Genomic DNA, 16230 nt, shown 5'->3' with positions numbered 1-16230 from the left:
CTTAACTTCTAATGTTCATGTGTATTCTTCTGACAAACATGCTTTTGGGGCTGATTGTACTAAAGTGCTTGCCTTGACTGATCACTGCCATCTCAGTGCTGTCCACTTGGGTTGGAGTCTCATGCTCAGCTAATGTGAGAAAGCTTGCCACTGTTGTTCTTTCCGAGGTTTTCCTGGTTTCTTTCTCCACCAGTTATACTCGCCACCATGTATAGCCTTTCATGTACTGAAAAATGGTGTTAAATCCACAACAACAATAACAGGCATGATTGTGAAGAGAATTGTGTTTTACCGACTTGATAATGCGTCTTGTTTAAAATTAATTTATATACGTGATCAGATATGCGGCATTGTTTATATAATTTGTTGTTACAAAAATGAATGTTTTATTAAATAAATAAAAAAACATGTAAAGTGAAAATGTGATTATAGTTTTGCATGTCTTATCAGTGGTGAGCACATCCCCCCATCTCTCTCTCTCTCTCTCTCTCTCTCTCTCTCTCTCTCTCTCTCTCACACACACAGAAGAATTTGATGATTGCAGAGCTTGTGTTTTGAGAAGCGCCATTGCTTTCGTGCACTGTTGCACTCTGTAAATTACTTCCAGAACAGTGATCCATCGCTTTCCCCAATCTTATTGATCAAAACAAAGATTTCAAGATGTTTCCAGAACAAACTTTTCAATTTTTCTCCCAGATTTCATGGGAGTCACCTTTTTCAAATATTGATGTTTTTAACATTTCCACCATTTTGACACAGTGTATATGACATTATGTTCTGTAAACGATAATGTTCCTTAAATGATTACAGTTCCCATATCTTAGTGATTGTTGGGAGAATGTAGTGCTTAAACTGTTCACATGACAATGCAGACCCGTGCAACTCTGCATAAAATAAGTTGTCACATCAATATGAATGACATAAATGAAACAGATGATTAAGATGGTATTGGTATGTGTTTGATCAACAAGAACTCTGCTGTCTTTAACATTTGATAAATATATTTGTATGAACATGATTAATTTTGAAAAAGTATTTTGAATAACGTACCTTTTTTGTGTTTCCAGATCTCACCATGTACCATCAACCACCTCATCCTCACCATGCCAAGCGTCGGAAGAAACGGCCTATTCATGGATTAAAAACTGCAGAAGTCACTCGTGGTAAGTCAGGATATGGGTTTACAATATCGGGCCAGCACCCTTGTATTCTCAGCTGCATTGTTGCTGGAAGTCCAGCAGATTGTGTTGGCCTCAAGCCAGGAGATTATCTGGTATCAGTAAATGGACTTGATGTTTCAAAAGCTGGACATGATGAGGTGGTCCGAATGGTTGGTATGTCAACAGGGACACTTACCCTGCAAGTGGCTGAAAATTACAACAGTTCTGATTCTTCCGATGATGAGTATAATCATAGAACAAAATCGTCTAAATATCCCAACAGAGTACGTGTAAGAAGTACTGCTAGACTCAGATTTGAAGACAAGATGGACAAAATTGTTGCAGGTTTGAATCAAAGGGACAGACATTGTCCAGATGGTCACAGTCATGACCCAACCTTAAGGCCTTTACCACAGCCAGAAACTATGCATAAACACGGTCACTCACGACCACGCTTGCACATGCCAGTAGGGGCTGAGAATAATGAAATTCCTGCATCGTCAGTGCAGAGGCATCAGCATGGCAGTTCTAGCGATGGTTTTAAAGTTCCATTTCAGAAAAGTTTTTCTGTATCGAATGTGGAAGGAGGATCAAGCAAACCGACAATTCACAGGGTTGAACCTAAACATGCTTTTATCAAAAGTACATCCCATTCTCATCGAAGAAGTCGTCAAGCAGGTCATCGTGAACCTAGCTCACAGCATCATGTTTATAATAACTTCTCACCAGCAAGTTTGCAGCAGATTATTAATCATTCTTTGCATTCATACAGCGAGGCAAATGAGGCTTTCATTCTGCAAACTGAAGATTCTGATGCTCTGTCAGATAGTACAGACGATGAAGAGTTAAATCTGCTGCCACAGAACTCCAATATAAAAGTTATTGTTGGTTATATTGGTTCTATTGAGATGCCGAGTGATGCAAATGTTCCACATGTACGAATACAGTCGATAAGAAATGCTGTACGACGCCTGCGAGTGGAGCAAAAAATTAATACCTTAGTTTTAATGCATGTTCATCAGGAAGGTATAGCATTGTCAAATGCTGCTGGTTCCACAGTGGCAGAATATCCTGTTGATAGAATAGCTTTCAGTGGAGTGTGTCCTGATGATAAGAGATTTTTTGGTATTGTAACACTACACAGTAATGATGAACCAGATGGGGCAGCTAGCCATGAGAACTTTGTACGCAGTAGTTCTTGCCATGTTTTCATGGTGGACCCAGAAATGAATGCTCACAATATTCATGCTCAAAAGGCAAAAACTTTCGGAATTAGGTGCACAGTAGATCCACATAGTCAACGATGTTTAGAGTTCCCGCGATCTACCACGCCTATTATTCTGTCCATTTCCAATCTTTATCAAGACCGACTGGAGGGAGCCCTTGAAACTGATGTGGCAAGGTCACAAGTATTTGCGAATCCGAATCGGCCAGCAGAGCGGAGCAATAGTAACAGCAGCAATAGTGACAGTGGTCTTGGACTTGGCCGGGAGGATAACGGGCATGATAGAGCAGTGGGTCCTGATCTGCAGTTGGAACAGCCTCTACCACCAGCGGGACAGGTACGATGGTCAGGAAATACAATTCATTTAACACATGGTCCCATTCGGCATCTGTCACCAGATATTCATACTGTTGCCACATTGCATCACCCTCTCTCTGCCTTGTCCACAGATGCAAACAGATCTTTTCATACATCCACAAGTAGTGATGAATGTTTCAAAGCAGCTGAGAAACTCAATGTTCGTGCGATGTCAGAGTCCGTACAAAATAGTCCTGCTTCCCCAAGAGATAATTTGGAAAAAGACTACACTGCTGAAAAATTGCGGCAAAGCATGCAGAAACTTTTGCAGGCAAGGCAGAAACATACTCATGAGAAACAGTCCACTAGTGATCAGGACTCTCAAAATTTGAATGAAAATAACTCTGCAAAGAAAATGCAACAAGGTCGTCCCTATTCTGCTCCTTTTAAGTGCCTTTCAGGAGAATCTAATGGGGACAGTCAGCAGAAAGTTGATTCCAGTAAAGTTGAGTCTGTTGAAATGAATTTGGCAGACAAACTGAGTCCACGTGCTTTTTTGTCTTCAGCCTTTACACCAGTTGGCTCAGCTTCCTCTGCATTCAGAAAGGTCAAGTCAAGTTCAAGCAGCTTGATGAATCAGATAAGATCACCATCAGCGCCACCTATTCCAAATTACCATGGTGATGATGAAGATAGTGACAATGATGATGATGTGAATTTGATAATAGAACGCTTTGAGCGGGACAGAGCATTGGGTCTGACAGTTGAAGCAGAGCCCAGGAGATATTCCGAGGGCTTCAATATGGCAAAGAAGGTAAGTTATTTGTCTGTATTCCTTTTCTCTTTTGTCCTTAGATGTCCTACCCTCAAGCGACAGAACTTGTACTGTGTGTCATGTCATGCATTGGGTCAAAAAAGAGAGGAGGTTAGAGCCTGCTGACCACACTATACAAGGTGATATGTATTTGTAAATACTAGAACATAAAGATGAGAATGTTCCACTGATATACAAATTCCCACTTTTCTCAGGGCCATTTTTTTAGATTGGTTTATGATGAGGAAAACAGGCTGGTGATGAGTAAAGTAGGGACTGCAACAGCTGTCACTTTTTCTTTCCTATCTGGAATATAGTTGAAAGAATACAAAACCCGTCTAACTCATTTTCTCATTGAAAACCAATCAGAACATACCTATCACAGTTCAAGGTTGCTGTAGCATGGTACTGTTATTGGATGTAGGATTGGAGTTTCCTATTTGAACCAGTCATAGTAGTTTCAACCTTTTCCGCAGATGCACGTAGGTTGAAGTGACCAAAGACATTTGTTTGTGAAGGAAGTGGCTTAGCAGTATGTATCCATAACTGCCCTTAATGTCATACATGTTTGTTAAAAGAGTGTTACAGAGATATTTGTATTTTTTTTAAAAATCTTTTTGATGGAAAGAAGTATAAAGCCTTTTGAAACATTCTTCTCTCAGATGGAATGTAAAGTTGTCGAATAAAGACGAGCAAAGACACTGAACTTGAAGAATAACACCTTAGAGACGTGTTCAACAAGTCACTTTATCATACTTCTAATAATAATTTTGAAACATTTATTAAAAATGGAATATTTTAAATTACACCCTGAATCTTGGGTATTGGTGCCATCATGGCCATTTTCAGAATCCTGTAATAACTACTTAAGAAGATAGGATCGTATTAGCATGGGCTTTACAGGAAAAGCCTTATTACAATAAAACCTGTTATGAGAGACTGCCCCTTCTGCCAACAAATAATGGTCTCTCATAACAGGTTTGTACAAAATGACCTGTTTCCAAGGTCCAGTTCCAGAACATTTTAAAGAAAAATAACCATAATTACTGTACATATATTCTATTCTTTATTAATAGTTCTTGCTAAAATATTGTATGTATTCATCTAAAAACAGAATTATATAGCAGTAAAGATATACTTCTATCATTAAACATAAAATCACATTTACATTTGAAGATCACATATTAGCATATGAAATCATTTCTGATTTACTCCTTTTTCTTTCTAACAACCTAAATTTGTTTTACCAACGTTTAAACCAATTTTTTGTGAGTGGTCTGTTCTTTTTCACTTATTTCAATTGCAATAATTATTTTCTCCAGCATTAAAATTTGCCTCATTTTAGTTGGAGGTTCTTCCATCGTTATTAAGGTACTAGGTGTTAGCAGTATTAGTGCTCAGTTGTAATATCAACTGTAAAGATGGTTCTGACTGGGCTTTAGGAAAATATGAAAAATATGTGAAATGCATATGCAACAGTTAATGAAATAAAAAGAAACAGTTGCCTCATCCAGAAATAGAATCTCTTACCTTGAGACAAAAGTTGACAGCTAAATTCAAAAAGACATAGAGGGATTAACTTGATAAACAAAGTGTGTAATCCGGTTGCACCAACTTGAATAAACAGCTTGGTGATTAGGATGTAATCACTGTAACATTAGGGGGAAAAAAATTACAAACATCAAAAGCCTTTAACACTTTTGATTCCTGCAAATGATTCTTACTTACTGGTTTAATAGACAAAGACCTTATTCACCCCTAAGCAATATGGATTAACTCCAATGACAAACATTATATGTGACCACTACCTTAATTTGGGCACTAAAGTGCAATTTGCAACATGTACTTTAGCCTGGTTTACAGGCTGTACTATCTGTCACTATATACAAACTGGATCCTTCTGTATAAACAATGTGATAACCCCGTCCCCTTTTTTGGGGGTGGGGTGGGGTGCTTTTTGATTTGTTTTATTTTTTCAGAACAATCTTTGCTATTCAGGCAGTTGTTGCAAATGATTACATAATGGTCAGTGGTGTCTGTCTTGGTTCTCACGATATGGTCATTCTGGATACTTGGTCCTACTCATACATATGGACGGTAGATTCAATAAGGCCAGGGAACCAGGCTAAGTGCTGGAATAATCTGCATGTACATTAGTCTGGTTTACAATAGAAAGTATACAACATTATAAGTATACTTAAAAAAAGTTTTAGAATCGGTTGCCAGCCTTATTTGTGTTTTGGTATTTATTTTTTGTTTTAGAATGGTACAAATGGTCATTGTGACAGGGGTTAAATAAAAGTCAGTGGAGTTTATTCCCATTTTTTGCGATGCGGTCATTCATAGCAGTGTTGAAATGCATATTTTGCCAAGGCATCTTAGTCATTGGTCACATCTGGCAGGTGGTGGTTCACAACAATGTAATAAAATTGATCCATGCATTATGATTGTGGTTGGAAATGACAGGTGGTTACTCATAACATGTTTTACCGTATTATGTCTTGGTTCTGAATGAAAATGGCAATCTGACATCCAGCATTGGCCACCATTACAGGCATCTTTAAGATCTTGCTTTATCTATGTCTTCTAAATCAAAAAGTCATATCAACAATGGGTTTTCAATAGCAGCAGTGCCTTAGCAGTTGCTGTTGCATAGCTTTTTTACATTTTTTGTCAAAAACCTTGTCCATTAAATGTGAATTCATTCTTCCACAGAGTGGAGAGTTGTCAATAAGAAACAGTCCACTTGTGCACCTCGCATTCCCATGTGCATAACAGTGATCTATTTCAGGGATGCCATGCTATGGATATGTGTCAAATCCATGACCAGAGAACAGTTTCTAATGTTACTAGTCCTACATCACATCACAGTCTTCTTTCACTGAATATTATCTTGGTGTGATATTTATCCTCTCTGTTCTATCTACAAAGAAGGGCCCTTGGGACATTCATTTAGACAGTATCGTGAAGAATTGTTTTCAGTAAATTATGTTATAAGAAGACTGGAATGTGGCCAGTTTCCCGATGTTTTTATAAAGTGCATGGTAAATGTAAGCCCCCTTCAGATTTGTGTAGGTTTTCTCTCCTGTGAAGCCCAAAAGGGCTGACTGCAAGATAACTAGATCTTCAGTTTGCAAGAATACTCTCAGATCCCAGGAGCTTATGGGACCAGTCTCTTCAGAGACAGGTGAAGCCCCTCCTGTTGGAAAAAGTGACAGTTTGAGGAGTGGATTGCCTTTCCCAGGAAACTAAGAAATGTACCACTTGTCTCCCTGAGTATCATGCTTCACCCTTCCATAAGGGAGGAGTTGCATTGCACTCAACACTTCTGGGGTAGTGTGTCATATTAACATGGGTATTTTGCCAAACAGCAACTTATGATGTCTGCTTGGTCCCAAATGATGGTCATATTGACATGGGTATTTTGCCAAAGGGCAACTTATTATGTCTGCTTGGTCCCAAATCATGGTCATAGTGACATGGGTATTTTGCCAAATGGCAACTTATGATGTCTGCTTGGTCCCAAATGATGATCATATTAACATGGGTATTTTGCCAAACAGCAACTTATGATGTCTGCTTGGTCCCAAATGATGGTCATATTCACATGGGTATTTTGCCCAGTGGCAACTTATGATGTCTGCTTGGTCCCAGAAGATGGTCATATTGACATGGGTATTTTGCGAAACAGCAACTTATGATGCCTGGTTGGTCCCAAATGAAAATGGCACTGATCTTACATACAGTATGGCTACAAGATGGTCTCAGCCCACAGGAGTTAAAAAGAAGAAATGGTTTTATCTTGTTTTCCTGGAAATTTCTTTTGGCCATTATAATGTCAATCCCTTCATGAGACTCATGCCTTCTTCATGGACCATTCTTATCATTGAGAGCAACATGCTATGTACCAATAAATTCTTTTAACAGCATGTAGAATTGTTAGAGACGATATGTAAGCCAACACTGTTTATTTATTCATTTAAAGTGTATTTAATTTGTAGCATTAACAAAGATATTTCATTTATTTGGGGGGAAAAAGGTAAAGTATTTGGTTTATGATTAAAATCTTACATAAGAATACTATACAGGCATTATCTAATACCTCATATGTCAAATATTTGCATAGATCATTGGTTAAAGTGTTGCACTCTGAATTCGAAGGTTGTGGATTCAAACCCACTGGTGGCCACAAAATATTTCTTGCCCTTTTATTTTGTTTTATTTTATTGTACAAATGTTGCAAGTCTATGGTGGTAAAATGAGTAACAAAAAAGAGTGAAAGACAACAAGCCTTGTAAAATTTAAAAAATAATTTATAACTTTAGAATATAAAGTGAAAATGAGAAAAAAGAATTTATGGTATTGCAAATTAAATCCCAAAATAATCCAAGAATTACAGAATAAAAATCCAAAACTGAAGGCTATGACGTGTTTGTTATAGCTTATAGAGTGTTGATGTGTCAACAGTCTTTTGTTGAATCACAGTAATATAGTTCCAGGTTTGAATTCAGTATAAATTCCAGTGAATGTCTCTATCCTAGAATTTTATCAGAACAATTTTGTATTTCCAGAGAAAATAATCACTTGAATTCAATACTTTGAAGAAAATAAAATTCTGCCCAACTGGTCACAACATAATACAACTTGAAAGTGCTAGATGTTAAAACATGAATGACCAAGTCCTCACAATCACAGGATTTTATAGTTCTCTACTTGACCTCAGGTCACAATTACAATTTTTTAAAATAAAAAACATTACCTTATGGAAAATAACCTTCTAGAATGATCATGTTTACAAAACATTAACCTGGATTATGTATAATTCACTTAGGAAACTTCAAAACTTTGACCCAAATAAACATATTTACCTCTTCTATTAATAATGCTCCTGATATTAAACCCAAACACATAGAGAATAATTTAGCTATGTATTAGTTGTTTACAATGAATAAAATAAAAAACGTCAATCAGGTGAAGCAGAAATGAACTCATTTTTGGACAAAGTCAAGTCCAGCATACAATGTTACACTACAATAGCATGTAATGAAATAATTAAAAACATTTAATCTAACAAACAAGCAATTAAATATACATAACACAAAACAAGTTTCAAACTTCCATATTGTAACAGTATACAGATTTCATATCGTACATTAATACATACACACACACACACACTGAATTTCTAAAAGTACAGTCATGTCTTTTACATCAAGATATGCAAGTGGACGATGTTTATTTATTCATTTAAATTGTGTTTAACTTGTAGCATTAGCAGAGCTATCTCATTTATTTGAATAAAGGTCCACTGTTTGGTTCCTGATTAAAATCTTACGTAAGAAATCTGAGTTTTGAGTGACCTATATTCAAAATATAGTCCTCATTGATTATTATGTACAGACAGGTAATGCAGATGGGCGTGGCTTTAAAAAATAATTTTGTTCATACAGGTATAAACCCCAAAAATTTAGAAGGGCCTGGCCAATCAGATTGCTGTAAATTGTAATGACAGAAGAAAATTTTTATGATATATATCAATAACTTTGATAAGCTTACTTGGCAGGCTGTAACATTTACACTTGTTTTGTGTTAGCCCTAGAAACATTTTTAAAACCTACCTTCTGTTTGATTAGTAAAGCACATGATGAAATGATATAGCTTTTTATCTGGTTCTTTTTAAGTATGGCACAAATTTAGCTATGGCAAAAATGGTAGATAATCTTCCAGTGTGGAGGTATTTTACATCAACTGAGTAAACTGGAAAAAAGTTAATCTCTGCGTATTATTTTTGCATAGGCATTAATACTAACTGACCTTCATATACGGTACTGTCTCTAAACTGTTAATGGGTTAATTTTGATGATGTCACCAAACTTGAACATTCCTTGTGTATTTGATCATTTGCGCATCAGTTACAAAATTAGCAATTTCTTGACATTTTTTAAGGAAATTTCCAAAATCTTGTTAATGAACATTGAAGGAGAAAATGTCTGTGGTTGTTAGCTGCAAATCTAGGTGGCTAAATATGCACATTTCTTGCATTTTGGCTGTGTAATATTGTGTTGGGCTTTACTTTTTAACAGTGTATTTATGGAGAGAGACTATGCATCCCCATGAAAAGCAGTTTTTTGTGTGAATATTGAATTTGTCTAGACTTGAGAATTTCAAATTCATTTGGGCTACTAAAATTACAGAAGGAATTTGGCCATTTTCCAGGTTATATTTAAAACAAAAAGTGATATGGTATTCAGTCTATTTTTGTTTTCATCTAAACCCAGTAAAATTTATTAGCATTTGTAATATTCCTGGCTAAAGTTCAAAATTACTAATGAGAAGAGGAAAACTATTCACAAAGGGGCCTTATTCTTACTAACATGTGCAAATTATGTCTGAGTTGCATCCCTTTGTAAAGTACCAAGTCATTTTCTCACCTTTACTCCTACTATATCTTTCCCTAAATTTCACTAAACCCTTTGCCATGCAGTACAGTATATAGTAATCTTTCTAGCGAAAACAAATGACATGACAGTGATACCGTTGTACACTGGAAAAACTACAATGAATTTATTAAAGTAGTGATGATTTCGCTGCTTAATGATTGCAGGGACATATTTGTAATTAACGTAACCAAGGTATACACTGCTAACTGATTGCAGGGACATATTTGTAATTAACGTAACCAAGGTATACACTGCTAAATGATTGCAGGGACATATTTGTAATTAACATAACTAAGGTATACACTGCTAACTGATTGCAGGGACATATTTGTAATTAATGTGACCAAGGTATGCACTGCTAAATGATAGCAGGACATATTTGTAATTAACGTAACCAAGGTATACACTGCTAACTGATTGCAGGGACATATTTGTAATTAATGTAACCAAGGTATACACTGCTAAATGATTGCAGGGACATATTTGTAATTAACATAACCAAGGTATACACTGCTAACTGATTGCAGGGACATATTTGTAATTAACGTAACCATGGTATGTGCTGCTAACTGATTGCAGGGACATATTTGTAATTAACGTAACCAAGGTATGCACTGCTAAATGATTGCAGGGACATATTTGTAATTAACGTAACCAAGGTATGTGCTGCTAACTGATTGCAGGGACATATTTGTAATTAATGTAACCAAGGTATACACTGCTAAATGATTGCAGGGACATTTTTGTAATTAACATAACCAAGGTATGCACTGCTAACTGATTGCGGGGACATATTTGTAATTAACGTAACCAAGGTATGCACTGCTAAATGATTGCAGGGACATACTTGTAATTAACGTAACCAAGATCATATGGTTCTCTCAGTCAAACCTCATCTACTCAAAACTTTAGAGAAGAATTTAATAATTGGGTATTTTGTGAACACCACAGAACCCAAATGATATAGTATTATGCTACCATATTGAGTCGTAATGATCAGAATAATAATAATGTGTATTTGAATGCTCCATACAGTTTAGTGGCCAAGACTAATTTAGGATGCATTTGATTATGTGGCGCTGTTTGAATGAGTGGTTTTCACAGTGAGCAAGTACTTTAGTTTCAGATGTGCATAAAATGTATGGAGCCTGAACTGATTTGCATAATTTATATTGATCAAATGTGCCATCATCATACATGCATCAGAACCATGATCTCAAACCAGTAGATTTACAAACTTTGGTCAGTAGATTAACTACAAAACCAATAGATTTTTTTTACTGGCATGAATTTATTGTTCTTAAAGGGGACTGAAAACAAAATAAGACCATTTTTGCCATAATATGTTTTCTCTTCATAGTATAAGAAAACAGGAAGTTTTGAATATAAATCAAATTAAGACTCTGATGTCAGTGTTACAGCAATAATCAATACAGGTCAGTGTACTGTCCATTAATGAAAAAGGAACAGTTGTTAATATTATAGTTCAGTGCAAAGATTTTTTAAACAACATCCAATAGCATTTTAGTGTATGTTGACCACTGATGATATTCGCTGATTATAAGATTCCAATAGCATTTTTAGTGTATGTTGACCACTGATGACATTCACTGATTATAAGCTTCCAATAGCATTTTTAGTGTATGTTGACCATTGATGACATTCAGTGATAATAGGCTTCCAGTAGCATTTTTAGTGTATGTTGACCACTGATGACATTCAGTGATAATAGGCTTCCAGTAGCATTTTTAGTGTATGTTGACCACTGATGACATTCACTGATTATAAGCTTCCAATAGCATTTTTAGTGTATGTTGACCATTGATGACATTCAGTGATAATAGGCTTCCAGTAGCATTTTTAGTGTATGTTGACCACTGATGACATTCAGTGATAATAGGCTTCCAGTAGCATTTTTAGTGTATGTTGACCACTGATGACATTCAGTGATAATAGGCTTCCAATAGCATTTTTAGTGTATGTTGACCACTGATGCCATTCGCTGTGATTATAAGCTTCACACGTAGGAGGATTTCAATCGTATTCTGGTCCTGACTTCCCTTTGAATCATTTTTATTTTGCAAATAATGAAGAATATCCTTGTTGTATCGGCATTAGAATGGTATAATGACATGACAACTGTGCTCAGCCTGCAGAGAAGTTCTAGCTTCAGTTTTCCTGTTACTGGATTTGTATGGTCGCTGACTGCACTAATACTCCTCTGTTATGGCAAACAGTTCAAAATCCTTTCCATTTTGGAAGTGATCTTTTTGATCCAACTACAGCTAGATCTTTTTGTTCCTCGTCTCTCAATGATCAAGGAAATATCATAGCATTTCCACAGACCAAGAATGCTAGACAGCATGGAGGGTGGTATCTTCTTCCATCTACCTTGTGACCATTGGTCTCTGCCTCTTGTTACTGGGTGCATTGTAAGTAAAACAAATAATTAGAATACAAAGTGAAGAGTTAAAAAGAACATACAGTATTGTGAATTAAATCCCAAATAGTCCTAAAAACTCTATCACAAGTATAAATGTATGAATTCCAATGGTGTTCCAAATAAATTCAAATACTGAATGCATTAATTGCCTGTAGTCTTGAATGGGCTAATAGCTTGATGTGGTGATGTGTTAACAGTCTTTTGATGTATCACAATTATATATTCCAAAATGTCCATGTCTGAATTCATTATAATTCCAAATTAATCTTTTAGTCCAGGAATATTATTGAGCACTTTATAATTTCAGTGAATAATAATTTGAATAAATAAATCACCCAAATTAAAAAACTGAACACAACATTAAGACAGACTCTGCTTCGGGGCCCCGAGTGGCCGTGTGATCTAAAGCGCTCTGCGTTACGGATCACTGCCATCTCACCTCTGTCTGCGCCGGTTCGAGTCTCGGATTCAGCCAATGTGGGTATGTGAGAAAGCTTGCCAGTAGCTTCTCGTGGGTTGGTGGTTCTTTTCGGGTCTTCCCGGGTTCTTCCTCCACCAATAATACTGGCCGCCATGTATAGCCTATCGTGTGCTGAAAAATGGCATTAAACCCCACAACAACAACAACAACAACAACAACAGACTCTGCTTCAGATGTTGAGGTAAACAAGATTATGTACCCCTCTACTTGACCTAGGTCTCAATTAACCATAATCTGAAAAATGCTCTGTTAACTAATAGGAAATTTCCATTCTGGAAGTTTATAAAGTCAGAATCTAGACTATCTTTAACTCAGATCTAAGCAAGCATACTACCAGTAATGATCTAAATATTTTAATCCACAAAAATAGACGTTTTAGCTTTGTATTATGTTGTTTGCAAAATGCCATTGGTCTGATACACTATTTACATGATTTTGAAGAAAGTCAATTATAAAATCAGCATTTCTGCTAGTGTTGTGCTTCTACGGGTACCTAGTGCTGGCAAGGACGGAAAATGCTAAACAACCGATCTCATCAATACATGGTTCGTCACTTGCATGGAGTGGAGATAATTGTATAGGAAAGAATACTTGAGAGTAAGACAGTGAAATGAACTTCTGACATTTACAGGAGCTACATTCATATTAAACAGCATCACTGGTCAACACCACAACACTATAGTTCATTCCACACAGCAACACAATTTTTTAAAATCCTATCTATAACTCAGTAAATCATCAGGTCAGCATCATTAAATGTAGTTAAAAGTACCTAGTTCGTTTCACATTTAAAGGTATGGAACCTCTGAAATACAGATTGTACATAAAATATAATCATGGAGAAAAAGCCAACAAACCATACAAATGAAATATACATAACTATCATACCTTCCTTGAAGACATATTATTGCAATACAAGTTTTATCATGCACTCAGATAACTAAAAAAATACATGTATTTGGTTAATGTGAAATGAGCTGCACCTTGGAATTCTCAATTCAGTTTTGCTCTCTTATTTAACTTCAGGATATGTTTGTTATCTACCAGTATTTATTATAATATACACATTTTTTCCAAACAGATTATTAATTAGATGACAGATTGTGTATTTGCATAAACTTAGTTACTTTTGTAAACCTCTAAATAAATTAAACCTTCCTCACTGCAGTGTTGACTTTAACCTTGAAAATACATTTTACTAACAGCCTTCAAATGCTTTACAGTGCAACTTGGCCAACTATCACAAACTTTGAATGTTTTCATTTGCCCAATACATCGTTTTAAAAGAAATTTATTGTCATCTTACAGTTTTCTTCAGCAAATGTGCACTTTGCCAGAGATATAGATTGGACACCTTTTAATGAAAAAGTTGTATGCATAATTTTTTTATTTTTTATATATTTTTTTTTTATTTGCCTGATTATGCACAGCAAGAATGCATAGGTCAAAACTATTATCATTAAATAATGAAAACATGTTTCTCCTTTCTGCTGCCAAATAAAGAGCTTTACAAAGCTAGAGTCAATGGTTACTTGGTCAAGTTCACAAATTGTTACATATTAAAAAGATTGCCCACTGAGCTCAATTCAAAGGTGACTAAAGTGTTTGTTGGATGTGTCATAAATTTGTCATGTTTGGTCATTAGTAACTTATCAAAAGCCCTTTAAATGAACACTTACCACTTTGTAATGTGTATATACTCTTATGAGTGCAACTGCAATGGCAAAGACCCAGATCTGCTGTTGCATAATATGCTGGCAGATCTGGGTCTGTGAAGTTTGTTAGGAGTAATTAGTATAACCAACAAAATAGACCCTGATATGCAGGTGCATTATGCTACAGCAGATTGAGATCTTTGTTGTTTGCAGTTTGAATTCAACTTATAAGCTAGTATATATGGTATAGAAATTACACCAGTCCCTCTCATTGTGGGAAAAATTATGTGAAGCATTGGCCCAAATGAAGAAAAAAAGATACTTGCAACAACAATGGGATTTGATCACAGAAAACTTTACTGACCTACTGAAAGGAAATACCTGCTAATTAGTTGTTGGCATATTTTTAAGGTAATGTGTAGCTGGTTGACAATTAATTGTTGTTTTTAAACATTAGAGTGGAACAAATTATTTAGCATGATTTTCTGAAAGAAAAAAATCATGTTTTATAAATAATTAGTTAAAAGCAAACCATTTAAGCTTGGATGGTTAATAATAACTTAAGCAATCAGTGACAGAAAATTAGTTTCCAGGTACATTTAATATATGTATATATGTCAGAGTTTTCTATTTTGCCACGGCCTGTTATATCTCCTTTAATTTAACAGTTTTATATTTTCAAAAAATACTTGGTGTCCATGTTCAATTTTGGGAAACAATGACTGGCAGTAGCCATTTGTATGTGAGGATGTTTTTATTCAATATACCACATACTTTCTTATAAGTTGGCTTGACTATAAGTCAACTTCACACCCACCCCACCCCCATTTTTTGCAGCTACAAATTTCTCTTTGATCCTTCTATAAGTTATGGTGTATTGATCAAGTCACATTTGTATGAAGGGGTTACCGCTCCGGTGGCCTAGTGGTTAGATTGTCCAGCTCAGATGCGGGAGGTCGTGGATTTGATCCCCAGCCGAGTCATAACAAAGACTTGCAAAAATGGTACTTACAGCTGCGTCGTTTGGCACTCAGCATTAAGAGGTTAGTGTTAGGACAGGTTGGCCTAGTCTCAGGATAATGCAACTGGGTGGGACATCATGCTACATATCTGCGTCATGATGCCCCAGTGCTAGACATCACTATAAAACTGCCACATTGCAGACATCGTAGTGATATGACTGAATTTTTTTTAAAGCTACGTTAAAAATCCACATCGCATCACTTGTATGAAGGGGTCACTTGTCATTGAGTCAGAGTTGCACATTGGAAAAATAAACAAGCAAAACTCGATGGATGGCTGGATAGATGGATAAACACTTGATATGCACTTTCTGAAAAGGAATAGTGGCATGAAAATTTAAAGAAATATTTTTATTGACAGTAATTTTGTGTTCTGTAGAAATTTGGACTTTCCAACATTACCAAAGATTTATCAAATATCAGCATGAGTGGAATTTTTAGAAGAAAAAAAAACAAAACTTTGACGGTTCATGGGCATCCCTTTCTGTTGGTATATAGGTGTCAATTTATATTATCTAATTACTTTAATATGTATAGCTTACATTTCTTAGTAGAAAACTGAAGGTTTTGTGCATATAATTGAGTGTTACATTTCATTTGCCTTGTGAATGAGTGCACATTAGTCCTCCTTTGTCCTTGCTTCCTTCTCTTAGGGTGATGAACAAATGGCCATGTAGATTAGGGAGTTGGTGC

At 35.9% G+C, this 16230-nt stretch overlaps 1 protein-coding gene across 3 annotated transcripts in view; it reads left to right on the top strand.

The window, feature by feature from the left end:
• Nucleotides 1-16230, top strand: part of LOC149794997 (regulator of G protein signaling 12-like) — a 163952-nt gene that overhangs the window by 18608 nt on the left and 129114 nt on the right. For all 3 annotated transcript variants that reach the window (XM_089964659.1, XM_089964658.1, XM_089964660.1), the window contains exon 3: nucleotides 1068-3496. In XM_089964659.1, the coding sequence (XP_089820785.1) occupies nucleotides 1076-3496 (2421 nt within the window). In that variant the 5' untranslated portion in view covers nucleotides 1068-1075. The remainder of the gene's footprint in view (nucleotides 1-1067; nucleotides 3497-16230) is intronic.

The sequence above is a fragment of the Sinohyriopsis cumingii genome, chromosome 7 (assembly GCF_028554795.1).
Source record: "Sinohyriopsis cumingii isolate HCF-2022 chromosome 7, ASM2855479v2, whole genome shotgun sequence".
Taxonomy (NCBI): domain Eukaryota; kingdom Metazoa; phylum Mollusca; class Bivalvia; order Unionida; family Unionidae; genus Sinohyriopsis; species Sinohyriopsis cumingii.
This window is presented reverse-complemented; position numbering and strand designations above follow the sequence as displayed.